We start from the raw sequence: 23,598 nt of genomic DNA on the forward strand, positions 1-23,598 counted from the left end.
CGGCTGCTCTCAAGAGCTCCCAGGGCAAGGGAAAGGAAAGATTAAGCACAAAGCTATCTTCCAGAAAGGCTTGCTACATGTGGCAGTCTTTCTCCTTGTAAGTCCCTGACCGTGCTGATGTACTCACACTGTTCTACTTGCTCCCGCTGCCTCTAAGGTAAGATACCTTTCAAACTGCAATACTGTCAGGATCCTCCCAGGCCAGCCCAAGCTCCAGCCCGAAGCAGAGTCCACCCTACCAGGTGTTCTCTTCTAGGGCCACTGACAGTCTCAGCACTCCATCTCCAATCTTTCACCCGTCTCCCCTGCCAGCATGACTCATCCATATTGAAGGGCTGGCTTAGCCACCCTGCCAGGCCCACTGCATGAGGATTGGCTAAGCTCCCCTAAGTTTGCAGAATAACCCTCCTCTCCTCTACCCTCCAGCTTCTAGAAATTTCTCAAGATTTCCCGCCTGACCTGTAATAAACTCTTGATTAACTCCAGATTAACTGCTTCAGCCCTGGAAGATTTTACCCCCTTTCTGACCAGAGTACTTTTTGCGATTCGACACTGCATCAATTTAACTGACAATTGCGCGGTCGTGCGACGTTGCACCCAAACAAAATTGATGTCCTTTTTTTCCCACAAATAGAGCTTTCTTTTGGTGGTATTTGATCACCTCTGCGGTTTTTATTTTTTGCGCTATAAATAAAAAAAGAGCGACAATTTTGAAAAAAACGCATTTTTTTTACTTTTTGCTATAATAAATATCCCCCAAAAATATATAAAAAACTATTTTTTTCTTCAGTTTAGGTTGATATGTATTCTTCTACAAATTTTTTGGTTAAAAAAAAAACGCAATAAGCATATATTGATTGGTTTGCGCAAAAGTTATAGCGTCTACAAAATAGGGGATAGTTTATGGCATTTTTATTAATTATTTTTTACTAGTAATGGCGGCGATCTGCAATTTTTATCGGGACTGCGATATTGTGGCGGACACATTGGACATTTTTGACACTATTTTGGGACCATTGTCATTTATACAGCGATCAGTACTATGAAAATGCATTGATTACTGTGTAAATGACACTGGCAGTGAAGGGGTTAACCACTAGGGGGCGATGAAGGGGCTAGGTGTGTCCTAGGGAGTGATTCTAACTGTGGGAGGGATGGGCTTCAAGTCACTTGACAGCAATCACTGCTCTCGATGACAGAGAGCAGTGATCTCTGTCATGACACAAGCCAGAACGGGGAAATGCCTAGTTTACATAGGCACTTTCCCGTTCTGAGGCTCCGTGACATGATCGCTGCTATCCCCAGCTCTTAAAGGGGATGTACAGGTACGCCCATTTGCCCACCGCTGCCATTGTGCCGACATATATCGGCGTGCGGTGGTTGGCAAGTGGTTAAAGACTCATTTTACCATGAGCCATTAAATTTGCCTGCACTATTCTAGTAGCACATTAGTGGGTGCTACACACAGAATGCATAAGACATTGGGGTTAATTTACCTATGCTCTGCATAGAAAACAATCAGCTTCCGTTTTTTTTTTTTTTAAGTTTAATTGAACGAGCTGTTAGAAGTTGATTGGCTACCATGTACAGCTGCACCAGATTTTGCACTCTCCAGTTTTAGTAAATCAACCCCAATGTGTTGTAAGTCAGTATACACATAGAGAACTGATACATAGCCATGGACTTTTTGAGGAACATATAGAGAAACAAAAACACTGATATAAAAGCAGAAATTCGTATTGTTTAACAACATTAAGATTCAAATATATGGCTCTACAAAAATCATTAAAAAATAGTCTGCCTTTAGGTCCACATAGATGTAATTATTAAAAAGAAAATTCCTCATTTACATATCTGCCCCCTCTGCCCCAAAGCACCCCCCCATGTTGAGGGCATGTGACCTGGTATAGCTCGGGGGGGGGGGGGGGGCACTCGCTCGCCACCCCCCCTTTCCTGGCCTGCCGGGATGCATGCTCAGGTTAAGGGTCTGGTATGGATTTTGGGGGAAACCCCAACGTCGTATTTTTAAAAAATGTTCTATTGCCGGCTTTGTTTTGTTTACATTTCAGCTGTCAGTGGGGAAGCCCGCTGACAGCTGATGACTCATCGGTTGTTAAGGATGCTGCGGCCGGCTTCTTGGCCTGCTGCTTAACCACCAGCTATTCTTCACACAGAATTTGAATCGGTCAATCGTTTTTCGACCTATCTAAATTCTAATCGTTCTAAAAATTTGGAATTCGTTAGAAAATGAATAAATGTAACCTATTCCAAAGTATTTCAACAAAATTTGTTACTATTAGTTACTATTTAATTCCAAAAGTTCGTCTGAATTTGTCTACTTTTTTACTAATGTCTAACTTTTAGTAACCCAGTTTAAGGTTCCTGTAGAGCAGTTGGTAAATATATGAATTGCAGTCTTCAGCCGGCTAATCGGTGGAGCCTAGTCTTTAAGATTGAGCACATAAAGGCTGCTCTGCATGCAGTGATTTAATGTTATTAGATGGATGGTAAGCCCCTTTCTTAGTCTGCTAGCAGCGGTAAAATCAAGCATGGCAAGTGGCCACTCACCAGTCCCAGACACATTGCAAACTCCGATTTGGACACTGTCAGCAATCCTTCTTGATCTGTACTTAAGGTAGCTCGGGTCCTCAGTAATTTAGGCCTCAGGCTACAGACGATGAGTACACACATAGACACAGAGATGGGCACTCTGCAGTCCCCTCCAGCAAGAGGAAGTTCTCTCCTCTAAACCTTTTGAGAAAATTGTTCATTTCCCCTCCTCTTAACAGTGTATATCTGGAAGTTGTAGTCCATTACTCCATTTACTCTCATGGCAAGGTCCTTTCCCGGACTAAATCTCCAACAGGTCAATGCAGCCTGCATTGAGTCCTTTCAGATTCTCACGTCCCTCAGTCTCCCCCTGATAAGTGAAGGATGAACGGCATAAAAGCCAGCATATAGCCATCATGTATAGACACACACAGCTGTGCATAGTAACCAATCAGCTTCTAGATTGTATTGTCAAAACTTAATTGAATAAGCTTAAGTTAGAAGATGATTGGTTAATATGCACAGCTGCACCAAATTCTGGGTGCACCAGTTTTAGTAAATCTCACTCTGTGTCTTTATATATAGCGTCTCTCTCTTTCTCTCTAGCCAAGCACCTGGTCATTGGCTGCATGTGCTGATTGAATGCCGATCTTCCAGAAAGGCTGTTCAACAAAAGCTGGTTATTAGACCGACTTCTGTTGAACAGACAATGGTAGAATCAGAGTGAAATTTGTCAGTTTCCTGCTGGCCCGGCCCATATTTGGTTCGTATATACCAGCCTTAAGTCTCTGTTTTGTTTCAGGTGGGTGCTGTTGAATCACGGTTATGTATAAAGAGCAAGGAACTTGTGGAACTCAGTGAGCAGCAGCTGGTAGACTGTGACTCTGAAGACGGTGGATGCTGTGGAGGGTTTCCAGCCTATGCACTTTTGTATGCAGAGATGAACGGAGTCATGAAGGCTGAAGATTATGAATACACAGGAAAGGTTTACTTATTTATTTCAATTTTTTCTGATTTTCACTGAGTTGGAACTCACATCCTAAATGGAAAGCAAGATACCTCTTCCTCAAACAGCTATCATGAGTGCATAACATCAGTGCAGATATATTTTTTCTTAAAGCCTAAGTTTATCCAAAAAAACCCAGAAAAATCACAAATAGAATTGACTGTGACAGTGACTGCCACAGGCTCTCATCAAGAGATCCAACTACAGGTATGTCCACCCTTTCCACCCAGCTCCACCATTCATAGAAGCCATACAACAGCTTCTATTAAAGAAACATAATCTTTAAATGGAGGATGGGCGGCAGTGGTGGCCCGTCCATTAGGGGCCGCCCCCTCTATCCACGGCCGTAACCCCCTACTCATGACTTCCGACCCTTTTCAGGACGCCAGGCGCATGAATTACAGCGGCAGGGTTTTTTTTAAGCATCTGATTAGAGCCAGAGGCTACAATAGGCTTCAAAATAGAATGAGCTCCAGGCGCAGAGCATTGAGCTACGAGCCCACACAGGTGTTACAACAGCGAATTATTATTCATTATTAAAAAACTGGTCCTCAATCTGGCCAATCAGAAGTGGGTCTGAGACCCGTTTTCTAATTGGCCGAAAAGGGAAGAGTCCCGATTGGCTGCCAAGGTGGAGGAAACGGAAGCCGCCGCCACCATGATGCTTGTGGAGAGCAGGGGAAGGGGAAGCCGCCAAGCAGGGGCAGGTAAGGAGCGCTGCCCACCATAGATGGGGTAAGTGCTCCAGGCCTGACTGACCGGAGGGGGGGTGGGGGGTGGTAGTACTATTTGCTACGCCCCCCAAAAAAATTACCACCCGCCACCATTGATGGGTGGATGATTGAAAAGGTCCACCCCAATCATTCATAGAAGCTGTAGTGCCAGCTTCTATGGATAGAGCAACTGAGAAGAAAGGGTGGGCCTAGTTGGACAGAGGAGGATTTCACCTACAAGAAGAAGCCTAAGCCCAAGGGACACATCCTACTGACTGTAAGTTATGTCCCTTGTGCTGCTTTTTCTGTTTTCTTCATCATACCATAGGAAAGCCTAGTGTAAGTGGCACATTTTGAATTAGAATTTTGATATATTTGCTACACATCATTACTTTCTGGATTTATCGCCCTGTGTCAAGATTTGCCGTGTGACTTGGTGATGTCACCCTGTGACACTTTTTTAGATATATTTTTATATATAAATTCTTCTGCACTTGGCACTTTTTTACAATATTGCACTTTTTGTATTATTGCATTGAATATTAGTATTGTATGATGCAAATAATATTTATATGGTTTATGTTAGCGCAGCATGTTTATTTTATAGCAATGCATACTTGAATTGAATATTTTTTAGTGTTACTTTAAACACAGAAATCTTACACTGTCTCTGGTACTCCATTTTCACTGACCAGCAAATGCAATCCAGCAGGCGCCTGAACAGTATGTGTAAAACTCCTAAAAATTATGATGTTTGCCAGTCAGAGAAAACTGCACAGTGAGCCAACTGAAGTGTCAAATAAATATATACTAAGGAGGGCAGTTAAACTAACAAGACCAGGACTAAAGAGAAAAAGCTTGTTATATTGTATTCACTGTATTAGTGTTACTTTTCAACATGCCCAAGAAAATGTTTGCCTTTCCATATTTTTTGTATCTAATGTCAGCAAAACTAGAGAAACAGGGATGACACCTTAATGGTAATATTGTCAAGAACATTTAAGGCCCATTTAGACTTGCATTAGTTTTGGTAGAGGACTGTGCTTTGCTTCCTTGTGTCGGACCTGCCTCCCTGATGACCGGTGATTTGTTTGGTGGGGTGATAATGAAGATACCACAGAAGTGGTGGTGTAAGCATAGATCCACAGAATTAATGTAACAAACTAGAGTGACAATTAAGAAAGAAGAGACCCGGCCTTATCGTTGAGGTGGCAGGCCTTGGAAGTTGCTTTATGACCATCCTTCTGGTGATATACATCTATGTCAGCCTGTTTAACTCATTGCCGTTGAGTCCTTGATTTCTGGTAAGTGCATTTACCTTTAGTGGTGGTGGCTACACATATTGCGGTGTTTGGCACATGGTCATTCTTGGTTGCTATTCACAACTATCAAAACAACAATAGGACTGAACAATTGGACTTTTCTATACCATTCATTTGGACTGTGACACTTATTTGTATATATTTTATATATTTTTTATATATAAATTCTTATGCACTTGGCACTTTTTTACAATATTGCACTGTTTGCATTATGCAAATGATATTCATAGTTTATACACTAAAGCAATTTATATTACCGCAGCATGTTTATTTTATATTATTTTGCACAATGTTTTGTCATTTGTGGTGCTAGGAGCTTTAATTCCAGAGAGAAACAGTGTGGTATCCCTTACAATAACAGATGTATGTATTGCTAACTCCAAAAAAAATCAATCATTCTATTGCTCTCATCCTCTTTCAAATCTCCAAATTCCTTTTTTTTTGCTGTTGTAATCTGACTTCCTGTAGTGCAGTCGCTCTCTATGGTCCCGCTGTATATAGCAGTGGTCTCCAAACTGCGGCCAGATGCGGTCCTTTGCTTGCTTTTATCGGGCCCTTGGAGCACTATTTCATCCATTGATACCAATAATGGGGTATAATTCCCCCAGACTGACACAAAATGAAGGGGACGCATTTCCTCCCAATGACACCATCGATAGGGCACAATTCCTCCCACTGACACCAACAATGGGGCACAATGAAATCAATGATGGGGCACAATCCCCTCAATAACACAAACGATGGGGCCAAATGACATCAATAATGGGGAAATAATTCCCCCCATTTACACCAATAATGGAGAGCAATTATTCTCACTAAATCAAAAAAAAAAAACAATGGAGCATTATTTTTTCCCACTAACACCAGGACCTTTTCTACTCCCACTGGCCACAGTCTGGCCCTCCTGAAGTCTGAAGGACAGAAAACTGGTCCTTTGTTTAAAAAGTTTAAAGACCCCTGGTATATAGGAACATAAAAAAACAGAGTTGCTAAGGCACTGGATCAGTAAATTGTATCAAAGTTTGTTTACACAGCATATCCAAACTTAGGGGAGAGCAGCTCTGAGGTAAAGGGTGAAAGACTTCTACTCAACAGCAGCAAGAACCAGCGGATCAATGAGCTGGGTGATGGAGAGCCAGACCTGCCAAAACACTTTGCCACTGTCGGCGTCTGTACCAGCCTCCCTCTGACAAACAACCAATGCCGGGGAAGAGTGGGCGGGCACATTGCGTTTCGGGCCTCCATTATTCACCTCTTAGCTCCTGAGATAACTAGGGACGATAGACTATGGGCTTTGTAGGGTGCATAAAGCAATGCACATGACCACAACTAATGCATACTGCTCACTTCAAACAAAAGGAAGTGAGGGGTAAATGGGAGAGGTTTGGGAGCCCACAGAGGACATTACAAGGAGACAGAAAATCACAGTGAGAAATTATTTTATGAAAAATAGATTACATGGCTATTAAGTAGTAGATGTGTAGAGATTATTTTCGGGGGAATATAGATATAATTTATTTCAATGTAAAGTGGTGTCAAATGTTTAAGTTTGCCCTACAGGTAAGCTTATAAAAAGTCTTACTTGTAGGTGCCTTTGAAACGGCCTAAATTTTTGCTGTTTAGTAGATAATGACACTGGCTCCAGCCAATGACATCACTGGGACATGTGCAGTATGCTCTGCATTCAGAGTACACTGAGTGTGCCCTGAATGCAGAGAGCACCATGCTGCGAGGATGACTCCTGTGTGCATGCATGGGAAGAACATCATTGCAGCCTGGTCCTTTTAATGGCTATAGAGCGTGGCCCCAAAAGGAAGACTGAGTGAGGATGAAATCGCCAGGAGCAGTTACACCTCAGCACTCTGTTTGAAAGGTAAATCTGTCATAATGTGTTAGTATATCATATGTTAGTTAGTATTAACCTACAAGGGGGCATGTAATATTTTATTTTTTGTTTTGTTTTTTTTTTAGGTTTTTTTTTTTGTAGGAATGTGTAATGGTGTGTATCTAATTAACTGCAGGTGTGTGCTTCTGATAAAAATCTTCTATTCTGTGACTCCTTAACTACTTGCCGACCGGCAGCCGCAGATTTACTGCGGCAAGGCTGCGCAAATCGACGTACCTGTACGTCGTTTTTCGTGCACTAGCCTGATTGGCCAGAGGGGGAGCCAATCAGCAGGTCCGGCGGACGCAATGTCCACCGGCTACCCACAATCATTCCCCACACAGGCAGAATGAGGATTTGTAAACAAGGCAGAGCGCCGTTCTGACAGGGGAGGACATAGAGATCTTGTGTTCCTGCTAAGCAGGAACACGGATCTCTGTGTTTTCCCAGTCATTCCATCCCCACACAGTTAGAAAACACTCCCAGGGAACACCCTTAACACCTTTGATCGCCACTGGTGTTAACCCCCTCCCTGCCAGTGTCATTATTACAGTAACAGTGCATATTTCTAGCACTGATCACTGTAATAATGTCACTGGTTCCCAAAAAAGTGTCAGTTAGTGTCCGATTTATTTGCTGCAATGTCGCAGTCCCCCTAAAAATTTGCTGAGTCTGCCGTTGCTAAGTCTGCCGTAAAGTCCGCTTGTGTGTACACGGCATAAGAGTTGGTCAAAGTATAACTGAAGGCAAAACGTTTTTTTTTAGTTATGGATAAATTGGAGAGGGATTAGAACACCTGTCAGGTTTTTATTGTTGTCTGTGTCCCCATTAGGAAGATTTGCCCTCTTTCACTGTCCAGGTGACCACTATCACTAAAAGTGAAAGAAAATACCACATATTGAGCGGTCACCAGAACAGGAAAAGAGGGGAGATTACTTCAGGCGACCCTCCTGATGACTATCAGGAATTTTCCTCAGTTCTCACCTTCTGTTGTGGCTATGTGACAGGAAGTGTAGGAAAATCCCCCGAGTGGGACACATATGGCGAAAAAAATCCTGACAAGGATTATACTCTATAGCTACTGTACTTTCACACTGGGTGTGTTTTGCACCTGTAAAAAAAGGATGCGTAACTTAAAAATCGCACCAAAAATGCAACTGCAGGTGCAGTTTTTATGCATTTTCCATTCATTTCAGTGGGGAGGTATATTATCGGTGCATTTTTTTACCGCACCAAACATTCATAAAAAAAATGGTAACACATTTTCCTTGCACTTTATCTTAACGCAAAAACTGAACAAAAACTGATCAGTGTGAAAGTAGCCCTCTATCCAAAATTTAAAAAAAAAAATTGTGTTGCCCGATGCACTTCGAGATCACACAGGTTTGAATCTGCATGTTCCCTACTATTCCCAACAGCTCCTGTGTGGTGCATTTTGACAATCCTTTCATTTGAATGATCTACAAAATGCACTGGACCTAGAGAAAAGCAGTGCTTACAATACTTTTAAAAACACACTTCGATCTTCTTTCTTTTATTAGCAGCTACATTAGCAGTTGCAAAATGTTGGAGATCCTCTTCCATCCCATTCAATTTGATCAAAACAAAATTGTCATGGATTATGATAAATTAAAAATTAACAGATGTATTAAATAACATAACTTTATTCATTGAAACATGGAAGCCTTAGTTACAGTATCTTGCAAATAACAATTAATTAAAAATATTGGAATATCGTGCACTTATTATCGTCTTCTCTTCTTTCTTGGGGTGGTTGTAGACCTTGGACATGAAGTCTGGACAGGACATGCCACTCTGTGGTGTGTCCCTTTCTCAATCCAGAGCTCAAGATGTCATTTCTGTCTGCTGCCTCGATCCTCTGCTATCTGCATCAGGGATGTGCAGTCAGGGGAGGCCATGAACATAAAAAAAAAACTGTTTAAGCTTCGAGACCCCAGATTTGTAGCTGAAGTCCTACCCCACCACTGGTCAAACCTATAGTTCCAGACATACAGGGCTTCCTCCGCAGCCTGTCAGAAGCTACATACAGAGCATCCAGTTTAAATACAAGCTGGCACACTCTGTTTGGAGCAGACTGAGAGGATGAGCTCACAGTGCCTCTCCTCACTTCTTGTCAGAGGCACTGAGCTCAATGGACAGCTTGGAGTCTTGGACCAATGATAAAGTACCATTGGAACAAGCTGTCCAATAAAAATGTTGCAGTGGAGGCTGTTCTCTCACTGTAGTGTCATAGAAGAGGGCACGTGTCTAAAAGACAAAAGCTCCCTTCCAGCCCAGCCCTCTTAAAGTGGAGGTCCGCTGAAAAAAAATATTAAAAGCCAGTAGCTACAAATACTGCAGCTGCTGACTTTTAATATATGGACACTTACCTATCCAGGGAGCCCGAGATGTCGGCAGCCGAAGCTGATCCGTCCTTCGGCTCTCAGCTGCTGCCGCCGCCATCCTTGGTAAGGGAATAAGGAAGTGAAGCCATGCGGCTTCACTTCCTGGTTCCCTACTGCGCATGCAGGAGTCGCGCTGCGCGTCCTCTCAGGTCCCTGCTGTGTTCTGTGTCTCACAGAATACAGCGGGGGAGGATGGGGGAGGCGCCGGAAGTGGCATAGGTCAGCGCAAGCGCCGCGGTGATCTATGCCAGGAAGTGGGAGCAAATACCTGTATTAGACAGGTATCTGCTCCCTCCTCCCCTCTGAAAGGTGCCAAATGTGACACCGGAGGGGGGGAGGATTCCAAAAAGTGGAAGTTCCATTTTTGGGTGGAACTCCACTTTAACTAAAAGGAAATAACATGGGTTTATGTGTATAAGATTTACCCACAATCCCAAGTTTTTCTCACACAGTTAAGAGGGAGAATGAGAATCTGCTGCCTGCTGAAAAGGTACTGTTATATCCAAGCTAAATCATATATTTATATGCTATATGTTATAACATAATAATTTATTTTTTATCTATTTACTGTGAAATTACTGGTTGAAAGTTATAACTTCAAACTTCAGTAATTTGTCCGTTAAGCCACCTGCTTGAGTACAAGTTTTTGAAAATATAGTAAATTACCTTAAAAACAATATATAATAATTATTTGTATATTACTTACTTATGGTAATTAACCCCTTGCCACTCAGGCCAATTCTGACACTTCTCTCCTACATGTAAAAATCTTCATTTTTTTGCTAGAAAATTACTCCCAAACATTATATATGTTGTTTTAGCAGACACTCTAGGGAATTCAATGGTGGTCATTGCAACTTTTTATGCTACACGGAATTTGCGCAACAATTTTTCAAATGTGTTTTTTTTTGGAAATAAACTGTTTCATGAATATAAAAAAAACACTAAAATAGCCCTTTTCTGTGTACATTGTGAAAGATGATGTTATGCCAAATACATAGATATCTAACATGTCACGCTTTAAAATTGCACACACTTGTGGAATGGCACCAAACTTCGGTACTTAAAAATCTCTATAGGAGACGCTTCCAAATTTATTACAGGTTACATGTTTAGAGTTACAGAGGAGATCTAGTGCTAGAATTATTGCAATCGCTCTAACGTTCGCAGCGTATGTAACCTGTGTGTATCAGGCTCTGATACTATCCAGTGCCTCACCAGCCACTGACCTCACCGCACGCCCCTCATCTACATGAGTCACTTCTGGCGTTTTTTCCTGACACCAAGAGGTGAAAGGGTGACAGGGGAGGTAACTCTGTTGCACAGCCTGTGATTGGCAGCCTTGATTCTGTTCATGTACATATGTGCTGTCTAGGGTAGGGGGATATATCCCTTCCCTCTGGTCGGCTCTCGGAGCTCTTATCCCTTGGATCTGAGGAGTGTGGCTTTAGCTCCCCGCCCCCTACTTTCTGAAAGCTCAGACAGGCTGTGTAAATTATGTACTTTAAGCAGGTGTGGCGACTACAGATGGGCGGTGCAGCTTGTATGGGAGGATTTATTTCACTTTCACTTATGCCTCGTACACACGAGCGGACTTTCCAGCAGACTTGGTCCGACGGTCTTTCCGCCAGACTTTCCGGCGGACTACCTGAATGGACGGACTTGCCTACACACGACTGGACACGAGCAGACTTTCCGGCAGGCTAGGTCCGCCCGTCTCTCCGACGGACTTTCGCCGCAGTTACGGCGGACTTTCAGAATGAACGGACTTGCCCACACACGGACAAGTCCGTTCATTTTGAACGTGACTCAGGCACGATGGGACTAAAAAAGGAAGTCAATCTCGCCGCTGTTATCGGCGAGATTGACACCTTGCGAGCCCCGTCGCGGGGCATACCAGGCCCTTAAGTCTGGTATGGATTTTAAAGGGAACCCCCTACGCCGAAAAAACGGCGTGGGGTCGCCCCTAGAATCCATACCAGACCCCAATCCGAGCACGCAGCCCGGTCGGTCAGGAAAGGGGGTGGGAACGAGCGAGCGCCCCCCCCTTCTGAACCGTGCCAGGCCGCATGCCCTCAACATGGGGGGTGTGCTTTGGGGGAGGGGGCGCCCTGCGGGGGCCCCCCCACCACAAAGCACCTTGTCCCCATGTTGATGAGGACAAGGGCCTCTTCCCGACAACTCTGGCCGTTGGTTGTCGGGGTCTGTGGGCGGGGGGCTTATCGGAATCCTGGAGCCCCCTATAATAAGAGGGCCCCCAGATCCCGGCCCCCCACCCTATGTGAATGAGTATGGGGTACATGGTACCCCTACCCATTTACCTAGGGAACAAATGTCAATAATAAAACACACTACACAGGTTTTAAAAGTAATTTATTAGACAGCTCCGGGGGGGGTCTTCTTCCGGCTTCGGGGGTCTTCTTCCGACTTTGGGGGTCCCTCCAGTTCCTCTTCTCCCGGCGTCCGGTTGGTTCTTCTCCGCTCTCTCTGGCCTCTTCTCCCGGTGATCCAGTTCTTCTGCTGGCTTCTCCGCTGTCTTCATGCCGCTCTTTTGCCAGCGGAGGCCCGGACTTCTGGGCCTCTGGGCTTCTTGGCTTCTTCTCTTTTCCGATGTTGACACGACGGTCTCTGTGGCTGGAATGCTCTCTGAGTGCTCCGATGTGACTTATATAGGCGAAGACCCCGCCCCCTTATGCTGTCACAGTCCCTGGGCATGCAGACTGCCCTGCCTGCATCTACTGCGGCGGGATGGCTGCTGTGTGCTGGATCATCTGGTATCTGGTATCTGGTACGTGATCAGCACTTCCGGGTAAGGCATGCGTGAGCTCGCACGCCTCTCCAGCTGTGCTGGTTGTTACAGCACAACCAGATCAGTGGGTCCCGGCCAACGGGACAGCACAGCAGCAGTAAAAGCAGCACATATTACACACATTACCCATTGTTAGACACAAAGTTAACCCCTTGATCGCACCTAGATGTTAACCCCTTCCTAGCCATTGTCATTAGTACAGTGGCAGTGCATAGTATTTGCACTGATTACTGTATTAGTGTCATTATTGATGTCAGTGTCAGTTAGTGTACCCCCAAACCAGCATCAGCTAGTGTCAGATTTCCCACCACATTTATCACAGTTCCACTTTAAGTCGCTGGTCAATGCCATTACCAATACAAAAAAAATTTATAAAAATTCCAGTATACAGTATATACCATAGTTTGTAGACATTATACCTTTTAGGCTGGGTTCACACCATCACCACATGCGGCTCCCAGCGGGAGTCCGGTGCATCCCCGTTCACCATTTCAAGTCCGATTTGAGCCCGAATTTTTGGCTGAATTCGGACCTGAAAACGGCCCAAAAGACATACAGGGCTCCTGTGCAAATTTTCGCCGGAGCAGCAGCAGAGATATGTGAACCGTCTATATAGAGAGCGGGTCAAAATATCCTGCTATTGTGAATTGGATGCGGGAAAACCACATCCAAATCACAATGGTGTGAACCCAGCCGAATGCAAACCAATCACTTACTAAATACATTTATTGGGATTTTTTCCACCTCCTCCATCCACATGCTGTAACAAATAAATCAATACTCAACAGGGACATTTTCCACTGAATAGCAAGCATGAAGTGTTTCCTATAGCCCAGGTCACTGCTCCATAACTCCACATAGTTCTACAATTTTGTTTGGAGCAGTCAAAGTAATGGTAAAATTAGAGATACAAATCCATATACTGAACTGAATTTCATTTTATTTTTTTAAGAAAATGGCCTGTTCCTATAATTCTGATAAAGCATTATTTCTGAATGCAAGCAAATCCTATATTATGACTGGAGAACAGAACATGGCATCTTCAGTAGCACTTGAAGGTCCAATTACTGTTGGATTTGGAGTGAACCATGAATTCATGTTATATCATGAAGGTAATGTATCATCCTTTAAAGTGGAACTATGGACAAAATAAATTTTAAAAATGACATATATGGTGCAGCGACAGCCTGTCACTTGCATTAACACAGCATTTTTTTTCTTTCTAAGCCCCTCTAACAGAGATTTATTAGCTGTTGATCCTGCCAAGATGGCCCAAATTAACTATTTCCATTAAATAATTTTGCAACCCCTGTGTGTGTGCTGTAATTTATTATAGTAGTAACTAGCTACATACAGAAAGTTTAACTGAGTACTGGCAGCAGTACGGTGACTTAAAAATAAAGAAGGTTACTGTGTGCGCAACGAAAATATAAATGTGTGTGGACAGCCAACTGACACTTACAGGTACCAAGGAATTCCCATCTGCCGGGCTAAGTGCTTCTTCGCTATTTGGGAGAAGCCTTTTATTTTTAACAGTGAATACAAGGCTTTCTCTGACTGGCCGAGGTGGAAATTGTGATGTCATCTGCCCACCTCTCCACCTCAGCCAATCGCAGGAAGCCTTGTATTGATTGATAAAAAAGATTTCTTCTGATTGGTGGAAGAGCAATCAGCCCGACTCTTTTTAATTCCGGAAGCAGACAGGAAGTGAAAGTAGCTAAAGCTGCTACAGTATATTACAGCGCACATAGCGGCCACGCCATTCCCTAGTAGAAATAGTTTAGAGAGACATTAAAGCTGGAATTCTACTCTAGCAATTATATTAGTACTAAAGTACTATTTCATTTTATACTTTATACTTTACACTGTTTAATTGTTTCAGTCATGCTCTTTTTTTATATACACAAGTAATATTTTAATAATGTGAAACATTCAGAAAATATTTTTATAATGTGATATTGCTCTTAGGTGTTTTTGTGTGATTTTGCTCTTAGGTGTTTTTGATGGATCATGTGCTCCGAATATGAATCACGCAATAATTATTGTGGGTTATGGGACAGAAACTGATGATGAAAATGGTAGGCAGGACTACTGGATAATAAAGAATAGGTATGTACCTATCTACCTTCTACAGCAACTAGTTTATTCTGTAAGACAGGGGTGTCCAATCTGCGGCCCACGCAGCCCAAGATGGCTATGAATGCGGCCCAACAAAAAAACCCTAAATTTATCAAGAACATTTTTTTCGGGGGGGGGGGGTATTTTTTCGTAAAAATGTGTTTACACTTAGCGAACACATGCGGCTGAAAATAATTTGTTAGTGTCTCTTTACTGGACTTTTATAAGTTTGAAAAAAAATCCCACTCTTCACAATCACGCCTTATTCATGTCATCAGTTTTCGGGCAAGGATGAGGCACACAAATTAGAACCAAAATATCCGCTGAGCACCTTGAGAATAAATTGAGAATTGCTACTACATCCACCAAACCAGATATTGATGGGTTCGTTTATCAAAAACAGTATCAAATCGCCCTAGTTTTATGTTGCCCTCTTTTACTTTAAAAAAAAAAAGAAAATTACAAAAAATAAATAAATGAGGTTATATTACACAGATAGGTAAATTATCTAGATAAGTGATCTGCCTGACTTTTTTTTGCTCATCACCTTTCCTTATTGTTAGTGTATTTTATGGATGGCCCAAGACAATTCCTCTTCTTGTGGCCCAGAAAGATCAGAAGGTTGGACACCCCTGCTAAAGGGCAAAAAGAGTGTTGCACTTAATAAAAACCATTCAGACATTAATTTTCGTCAACCTGCTAATGATAAATGAAAATGAGTTATGGATTATTGTACAGCAAATGTCATCGCAGATCTTTGTGCTGCTTTATGAACTGCCGGCCTGTCTCAATCGACTTCGATGGATAAATGCAGTGTGATTTTGACAATTGTTCAAGATGATTCTGAAATCATTCAGATTCACAGGTGCAGTTAACCTGCACGACCTACAATTGATCTTCTTCGGCTGCTTTTGCATCCCCGTAGACTTTTATGGAGACAAAAGCAGTTCAGTAGTCAACAAAAGCTTGTTGATACTGGCCTGTCGAATTGTTTGCATAACTTGGATTTGGTGCAAAAACTTAAGTATAAACCTAAGGCTACTTTCACACTGAGACGCTTTACAGGCGCTATAGCGCTAAAAATAGTACCTGCATACAGTGGCGTAGCGTGGGGGGTGCAGAGGGGGCCGTGGCCCCGGGCGCAACATTTAGGGGGGCGAAATTTTGGCTGCCTCCTCCTAAATTCACTTTCCTGTGTCCCCACGCTCTGACTGCCATGTTCAGTCTCTGACGCCCTGTGATTGGGCGTATGGAGTCATGTGCGGTGGCAGGGCTGGCCTGTCCACGATCGTGGTAGATCCTGGAGTCCCGCCTCTGCACATGTTCGGTCTCCGGCAACCTGTCGATCATTAACAGGCCAGCCCCACCGCCGCACATACGCCCATATGCCCAATCACAGGGCGCCGCAGTCTGCCATGCAGCAACCAGCAAGTGAGCTTACTCCCCCCTCCTGCTGCACAACCCCCACCCCCCCGGTGCCGGGCTCGGACTTTGGGCTGAAGCCCCTGGTCTTTTTCCCACCTAGCAACACCCCTGGTGGTCAGTATAGTGGACAGTATAGTGACTAGTGTAGTGTAGTGGTCAGTGTAGTATAGTGGTTAGTGTAGTGGACAGTATAGTGGTCAGTATAGTGCAGTGGACAGTGTAGAGGACAGTATAGTGTAGTGGTCAGTATAGGAAACAGGTTGGTTAGTACTATTGTAGGACGGGAAGGGACAGGACTCAGGGAGTGCTAAAAGTCCGCAAGTTAGGGGGCACAGATGACTTGCCTTGCCCCGGGAGCTGACGACCCACGCTACACCACTGCCTGCATAGCACCTGTAAAGCGCCACTCTTGTCACTCCAATATGAAAGCCCGAGGGCATTCACACCGGAGCGGTGCGCTGGCAAGACGCTAAAAAAAGTCCTGCAAGCAGCATCTTTGAGGCGCTTTAGGAGTAGTGTATATACCGCTCCTAAAGCGCCCCTGCCCATTGAAATCAATGGGCAACGCAGGCAAAGCATCGCTGCAGCTGTGCTTTGCGGGCACTTTTAACCCTTTTTCGGCTGCTAGCGGTGGTTAAAAGTGCCCCACTAGCGGCCAAAAGGCGCAGCAAAAACGATGGTCAAGCGCCGATATTAATAGCAGCGCTTTAATGCCAATGCCCCCAACGTCCAAGTGTGAAAGTGCCCTTAGTGTGTGCTTCCTTTCTCTGAATCCAAATGAGCACTGCAATGAATGTTTAACCACATTTGTACTGCTGTACGTTTAAAAATGTAGAAGTGGTAGACAGTTATTTACCCGCTGCCATTTATAAACAGTACTGAATGAAAGAACCATCCTTGGACAACTCTGCACACAGGCACTGTGTATAGAGCCAGTCCAAGCGGCTCTGTAGATTGTGATCGCTGTGTGTGTGTGTTTACATCTGAGAACCCTGACCTTCTTCTTACAATGGAGGAAGGGGGGACATAAACTAATAAATTAATCGTTCATTCATTTTTGAACTGTAGAGATTACAGCAGAAGCATATTCAAGTAAAATTTAAGCACATTTCCCGCATCCCATGGGAGCGCACTGCCCTTACTAGACGTGAGCGGGTGCCATTATTTGGGAATAACATCCCAAACACATCAAGCAAACACAGCGCCTTTGGAGCAGCATGATTTTTAATAGTCGCTCCTACCCTACTCTTTGCGTGTTTGGCAGCCCATTGAAATGAATGGGCTGTCAGAAATGGAATGCATGGGACACGCAAAAATGCACATGTTCTGGTCTGAGCCGGCCTTAACCCTTTCAACCCCCCTTCCTCTCCTACACATCTGATCTGCACACTGCATCTCTGTGTAAACAGTGGGAAAAATACCGCACTACTAAGAACCTCTAATAGTGAAAATAAAAAAATAAAATAAAAAGAATAAAAATAAGCAGCAGCTAAAGTGGGATACACACTAGATAAAATTGGAAAAGATGTACCAGCACTAAACCATATGAATAAACACAAACAAAAAATGTATATAAAAAAAATAAATAAATAAACACAACAAAATATAAAAAAATGATGTGTGGTTACACCGTAGGATATCACAGTAATTGATACTAAAAATGTCCCAAAGTAGAGATCATAAGTGAATTATAGAAAACGTCCAACAATGTTAATATTGTTAAATAGTTCCACCACCACAATGTGCCGACAGGACAAAAATTGCACGTTTACCACAAGGCAAGCTAGATGAGCTTGCGGCTTAATACCCAGCCAGAGCCTTTATCCAGAGGGTTCTAAAATCGTAACGTCAGATGGTCGATATGGTGGAAGAGATATAACCAGCAGATGGCCAAGATAACTCGATCAATCAGGAACCATGGGAAGTAGTCAAACGTTTACCCTAGTCATGTTCCTCCAGCTATTCGGATGGTGCCAATGCCGGCAATTGCCGCTAATTTGGCATGCGATTTGACATGTCAAATTTCATGCCAATTCGCTCCAATGTGAACCTAGGCTAAAACCCAGGGGTTATGCAGCATACATATAGCCAAGATGCCAAAACGTGTTTTTCAAGCTTCAGTAGTTAAATGCATTGTATGTGTTATTGATTGCTCCCATCCAAGCTTTATTTTTACTTCTTACTCCTTACAGCTGGGGAGAGGAGTGGGGAGACAGCGGATTTGGAAAAATCAAACGCAACGTCAATCAGTGCAGCATATCAGAGATGGCCGCAACAATCGATATTCTTGGGTGAATGTTTATTATCAGGACATACTCAAGTTATGATTGTCATAAAAATGATGTAAACCTTCCCAATGGTAATGTAAAACGTGGACTCTGTATATAGATGTTGATGCAGCAAAAGTGCCTTTCCAAAGTTCATTAAATGATTTTAAGCAACCAAAGTCTAATTGTTTCATTATTAAGTATACATTTTAGCTAATAACAATGTTTAAATATTTATCTATTACAGGTATTTATATAGGGTTGACAGCAAGGACTGGTCAAATTTTGATTCACGTGTGTCTGCTCCAACTTGTAGTTGATCTAACAATTGTCTTGCTTGCTGAAAAATGTTTCTCCTTTAGCAGCTGCAGCCAATAGGCTTGATCAGTGTATTCTGATAGAGGAGAGAGTACAATGACACAGTAGGGAGGATCCCTCCATCCACCTTACTTATGTGGACAGGGGAATGCAGCAAGTACAAATCATCTGTCTGTGGCCAACATAAGGTTCCTTATCTCACATGAATACATACTAGAGGCAATTTAGACCGGAGTACCTGGAGGTAACATATAGTTGAAATAAATATTTTCCAAAAGCTGGGGCACACATTGTAACATACACTATATTACCAAAAGTATTGGGACACCTGCCTTTACACACACATGAACTTTAGTGGCTTCCCAGTCTTAGTCCGTAGAGTTCAGTTGGCCCACCCTTTGCAGCGATACCAGCTTCAACTCTTCTGGGAAGGCTGTCCACAAGGTTTCAGAGTGTCTATTGTAATGTTTGACCTTTCTTCCAGAACCGCATTTGTGAGGTCAGGCACTGATATGATAAGGCCTGGCTCGCAGTCTCCGCTCTAATTCATCCCAAAGATGTACTATGGGGTTAAGGTCAGGACTCTGTGCAAGCCAGTCAAGTTCCTCCACCCCAAACTTGCTCATCCATGTCTTTATGGACCTTGCTTTGTGCACTGGTGTGCAGTCATGTTGGAACATGAAGGGGCCATCCCCAAACTTCTCCCACAAAGTTGGGAGCATGAAATTGTCCACGTATGCTGACTCCTTAGGAGTTCCCTTCACTGGAACCAAGGAGAAAAAGCCCAACCCCTGAAAAACAACCCCACACCATAATCCCCCCTCCACCAAATGATTTGGACCAGTGCACAAAGCAAGGTCCATAAAGGCATGGATGAGCCAGTTTGGGGTGGAGGAACTTGATGGCTTCTGATGGCATCTTTCAGCAGGATAATGCACCATGTCACAAATAAGGATGAGCTCAGGCATGTTTGCAAACCGCACATGGAGAGCCCACCAGGAAGTCAGCACTGCACATCGCTAATCACAGGCATTGAGACATTTCTCAATCTCTGCAGCTGCGGATTGAGTAAATGTCTCACTGCCTGTGATTAGCGATGTGCAGTGCTGACTTCCTGGCGGGCTCTCCACGTGTGGGTTGCGAACATGCCTGAGCTCATCCTTAGTCACAAAGCTCAAATCATCTCAAACTAGTTTCTTGAACATGACAATGAGGTCACTGTACTCCATTGGCCTCCATAGTCACCACATCTCAATCCAATAGAGCACCTTTGGGATGTGGTGGAATAGGAGATTTGCATCATGGATGTGCAGCTGACAAAACTGCAGCAACTGTGTGATACTATAATTTTAATATATACCAAAATCTCTGAGAAATGTTTCCAATTTTTGTTGAATCTATGCCATGAAGAGGCAGTTCTGAAGGCAAAATGGGGTCCAACCTAGTACTAGCAAGGTGTACCTAATAAAGTGGCTGGTGAGTGTAGTGTATGGTGACTTTATGGAAAGTCAGCACAGAGGCTCAGTTTCACAGTAGTGCGACTTGCAACACATACAAAAAGAAACAAGATATACCTGTGCTCAAATCCCAATAGCTTGTAAATGTATTTAAACTATCAGGTGCTAAAGGGATGTGACCACATGTCATGGCTGGACTAGGACAAAAATGTGGCCCTGGACTTCACCTAGACCAGCCCACTTTAATTGTGAGTGTCCCCATCAGCACCCCCCTTCACATCAGAGTGTCCCCATCAGCATCCCCCTTCATATCAGAGTGTCCCCATCAGCACCCCCTTCACAGCATTGTCCCCATCAGCACCCCCTTACATCAGAGTGTCCCCCATCAGCACCCCCCTACATTAGAGTGTCCCCCATCAGCACCCCCCTTCACATCAGAGTGTCCCCATCAGCACCCCCTTCACAGCAGTGTCCCCATCAGCACTCCCTTACATCAGTGTCTCCCATCAGCACTCCCTTACATCAGAGTGTCCCCCATCAGCACCCCCCTACATCAGAGTGTCCCCCATCAGCACCCCCCTACATCAGAGTGTCCTCCATCAGCACTCCTCTTCACATCAGAGTGTCCCCATCAGCACCCCCTTCACAGCATTGTCCCCATCATCACCCCCTACATCAGAGTGTCCCCAATCAGCATCCCCCTACATCAGAGTGTCCCCATCAGAACCCCCTTCACATCAGTGTCCCCATCAGCACCCCCTTCACATCAGTGTCCCCATCAGCACCCCCCTTCACAGCAGTGTCCCCATCAGCACTCCCTTACATCAGTGTCTCCCATCAGCACCCCCTTCACATCAGAGTATCCCCATCAGCACCCCCTTCACAGCAGTGTCCCCATCAGCACCCCCCTACATCAGAGTGTCCCCCATCAGCACCCCCCTACATCAGAGTGTCCCCATAAGCACCCCCCTTCACATCAGTGTCCCCATTAGCACCTCCTTACATCAGAGTGTTCCCATCAGCACCCCCTTCACATCAGAGTGTCCCCATCAGCACCCCTCTTCCCATCAGAATGTCCCCATCAGCACCCCCCTTCAGATCAGAGTGTCCCTATCAGCCCCCCTCTCCACAGCAGTGTCCCCATCAGCACTCCTTTACATCAGTGTCCTCCATCAGCACCCCCCTTCACATCAGAGTGTCCCCATCAGCACCCCCTTCACAGCAGAGTGTCCCCATCAGCACCCCCTACATCAGAGTGTCCCCTATCAGCACCCCCTACATCAGAGTGTCCCCCATCAGCACCCCCTACATCAGAGTGTCCCCCATCAGCACCCCCCCTTATATCAGAGTGTCCCCATCAGCACCCCCCTTATATCAGGGTGTCCCCCAAAAGCACCCCCTTACATCAGAGTGTCCCAAACAGCACCCCTTCACATCAGAGTTTCCCTATCAGCACCCCCTTCACAGCAGAGTGTCCCCATCAGCACCCCCTTCACATCAGTGTCCCCATCAGCACTCCCTTACATCAGAGTGTTCCCATCAGCACTTCTTCACAGCAGAGTGTCCCCATCAGCACCCCCTTCACATCAGTGTCCCCATCAGCACCCCCTTACATCAGAGTGTCCCCATCAGCACCCCCCTTCACATCAGAGTGTCCCCATCAGCACCCCCTTCACATTAGAGTGTCCCCATCAGCACCCCCCTTCACATCAGAGTGTCCCCATCAGCACCTCCCTTCACATCAGTTTCCCCATCAGTACCCCCCTTCACATCAGTGTCCCCAACAGCACCCTCTTACATCAGAGTGTCCCCAACAGCACCCCCCTTCACATCAGTGTCCCCCATCAGCACCCCCCTTAGATCAGAGTGTCCCCATCAGCACCCTCCTTACATCAGAATGTCCCCATCAGCACCCCCCTTCACATCAGTGTCCCCATCAGCACCCCCTTACATCAGAGTGTCCCCATCAACACCCCCTTAAATCAGAGTGTCCCCATCAGCACCCCCCTTCACATCAGTGTTTCCCATCAGCACCCCCTTACATCAGAGTGTCCCCCCTCTCCCCCCCCTCCCACGTGTACTCACAGTTCTGAAGGCAGCTTCTTGTTCCTCTCTCCAGTAAGGATGAGCTCCTGCATGTTCGCACACTCCACGTGCCGAGCCCGCCAGGAAGTCGGCAGGGCGCTGTGCTAATCACAGGCATTGAGACGTTTTCCTGATGTGCGGCTGCAGAGATTGGGAAATGTCTCACTGCCTGTGATTAGCGTTGTAGCGTTGTAGCGCCGTGATCGGCTTCCTGGCGGGCTCGGCACGGGGAGTGTGCGAACACCATAGTTGCCAACATTGCAAAAAAATTTATAGGGATACTTTTTTGTCTGTAGGCAGGGTCTTGCTATAATTAGGAGGCTGGGCATTGTTTTGAAGGCGGGATATATCGAGGAAAGAAAAATGCGTTGTGTGTTGTGACAAAAAATGGGTGTGGTTTAAACTGAAAATGGGTGTGGCTTAAATGGGGCATGACTCAAAGGGGGTATGGTTAGAGTCTGAGATGAACGAGGGATGGAGGGAGAAAGTAAGGGAGAAAGAAATAGGGAGGGAAGGACAGAGAAAGAAGGAAAGAAAGAGGGACGGAAGGACAGCAGGCCCAGATCCTACACCAATAAAAATGTGTATTCCAGAAAGTTTAACAATCAGCAGATAAAGATACTCCAAACACCTGGTGTTAGCGCTTTAATCATCATAGCACCATGGTTGGTATGGTGTCCCCAGCCAGCGGAGTCCCACCTTACATCAGGTGTCACCAGCCAGCGGAGTCCCACCTTACATCAGGTGTCCCCAGCCAGCAGAGTCCCTCCTTACATCAGGTGTTCCCTCGGGTGCGGGCCGCAGGTGATTTGGCCTGCGCGCCATTACAGAAGACCAGCCAAAGGGAAGAACCAAGAGGCGGAGCCTGGGTTCCGCCTCTTCTTTCTTCCTCATGATAGCTGGTCTTCAGTAAAATGGCGGCCACGGCCTCTAGCGGCGGCAAAAAACTGGGAAAACCATTGATTTCCCGGGACATTTCCCGGGAAATGGTAAGACTGGGACAAAGGTCTAAATCCCAGGAATGTCCCAGAAAATTCGGGACAGTTGGCAAGTATGGAACACGCCGGAGCTCATCCTTACTCTCCAGTCATATGATGTGACAAGTGATAAGGGGAGAGAGGAAGGAAAGTCTGCCGGCTGTCTATCTCCCCCTGCAGGCTGGAGGGAGCAGAAAGCCTAATCCTCACTCCAGCAAGTGTTGGCAGCTGCTCCTTAGTGACAGGAGTGAAATCGCGATC

The 23,598-nt window shown here is 44.9% G+C and overlaps 1 protein-coding gene across 1 annotated transcript in view; it reads left to right on the forward strand.

Annotated features, from left to right (window-relative positions):
• Positions 1–18,679, forward strand: part of LOC141131538 (cathepsin S-like) — a 31,567-nt gene extending 12,888 nt beyond the window's left edge. Inside the window, exons 5-8 of the mRNA XM_073618921.1 lie at positions 3,353–3,535; positions 13,643–13,802; positions 14,685–14,799; positions 18,426–18,679. Coding sequence (XP_073475022.1) covers positions 3,353–3,535; positions 13,643–13,802; positions 14,685–14,799; positions 18,426–18,528 — 561 coding nt within the window. The 3' untranslated portion in view covers positions 18,529–18,679. The remainder of the gene's footprint in view (positions 1–3,352; positions 3,536–13,642; positions 13,803–14,684; positions 14,800–18,425) is intronic.
• Positions 18,680–23,598: the final 4,919 nt, after the last annotated feature.

This window comes from Aquarana catesbeiana, linkage group LG03 (genome assembly GCF_042186555.1).
Source record: "Aquarana catesbeiana isolate 2022-GZ linkage group LG03, ASM4218655v1, whole genome shotgun sequence".
Lineage (NCBI taxonomy): Eukaryota > Metazoa > Chordata > Amphibia > Anura > Ranidae > Aquarana > Aquarana catesbeiana.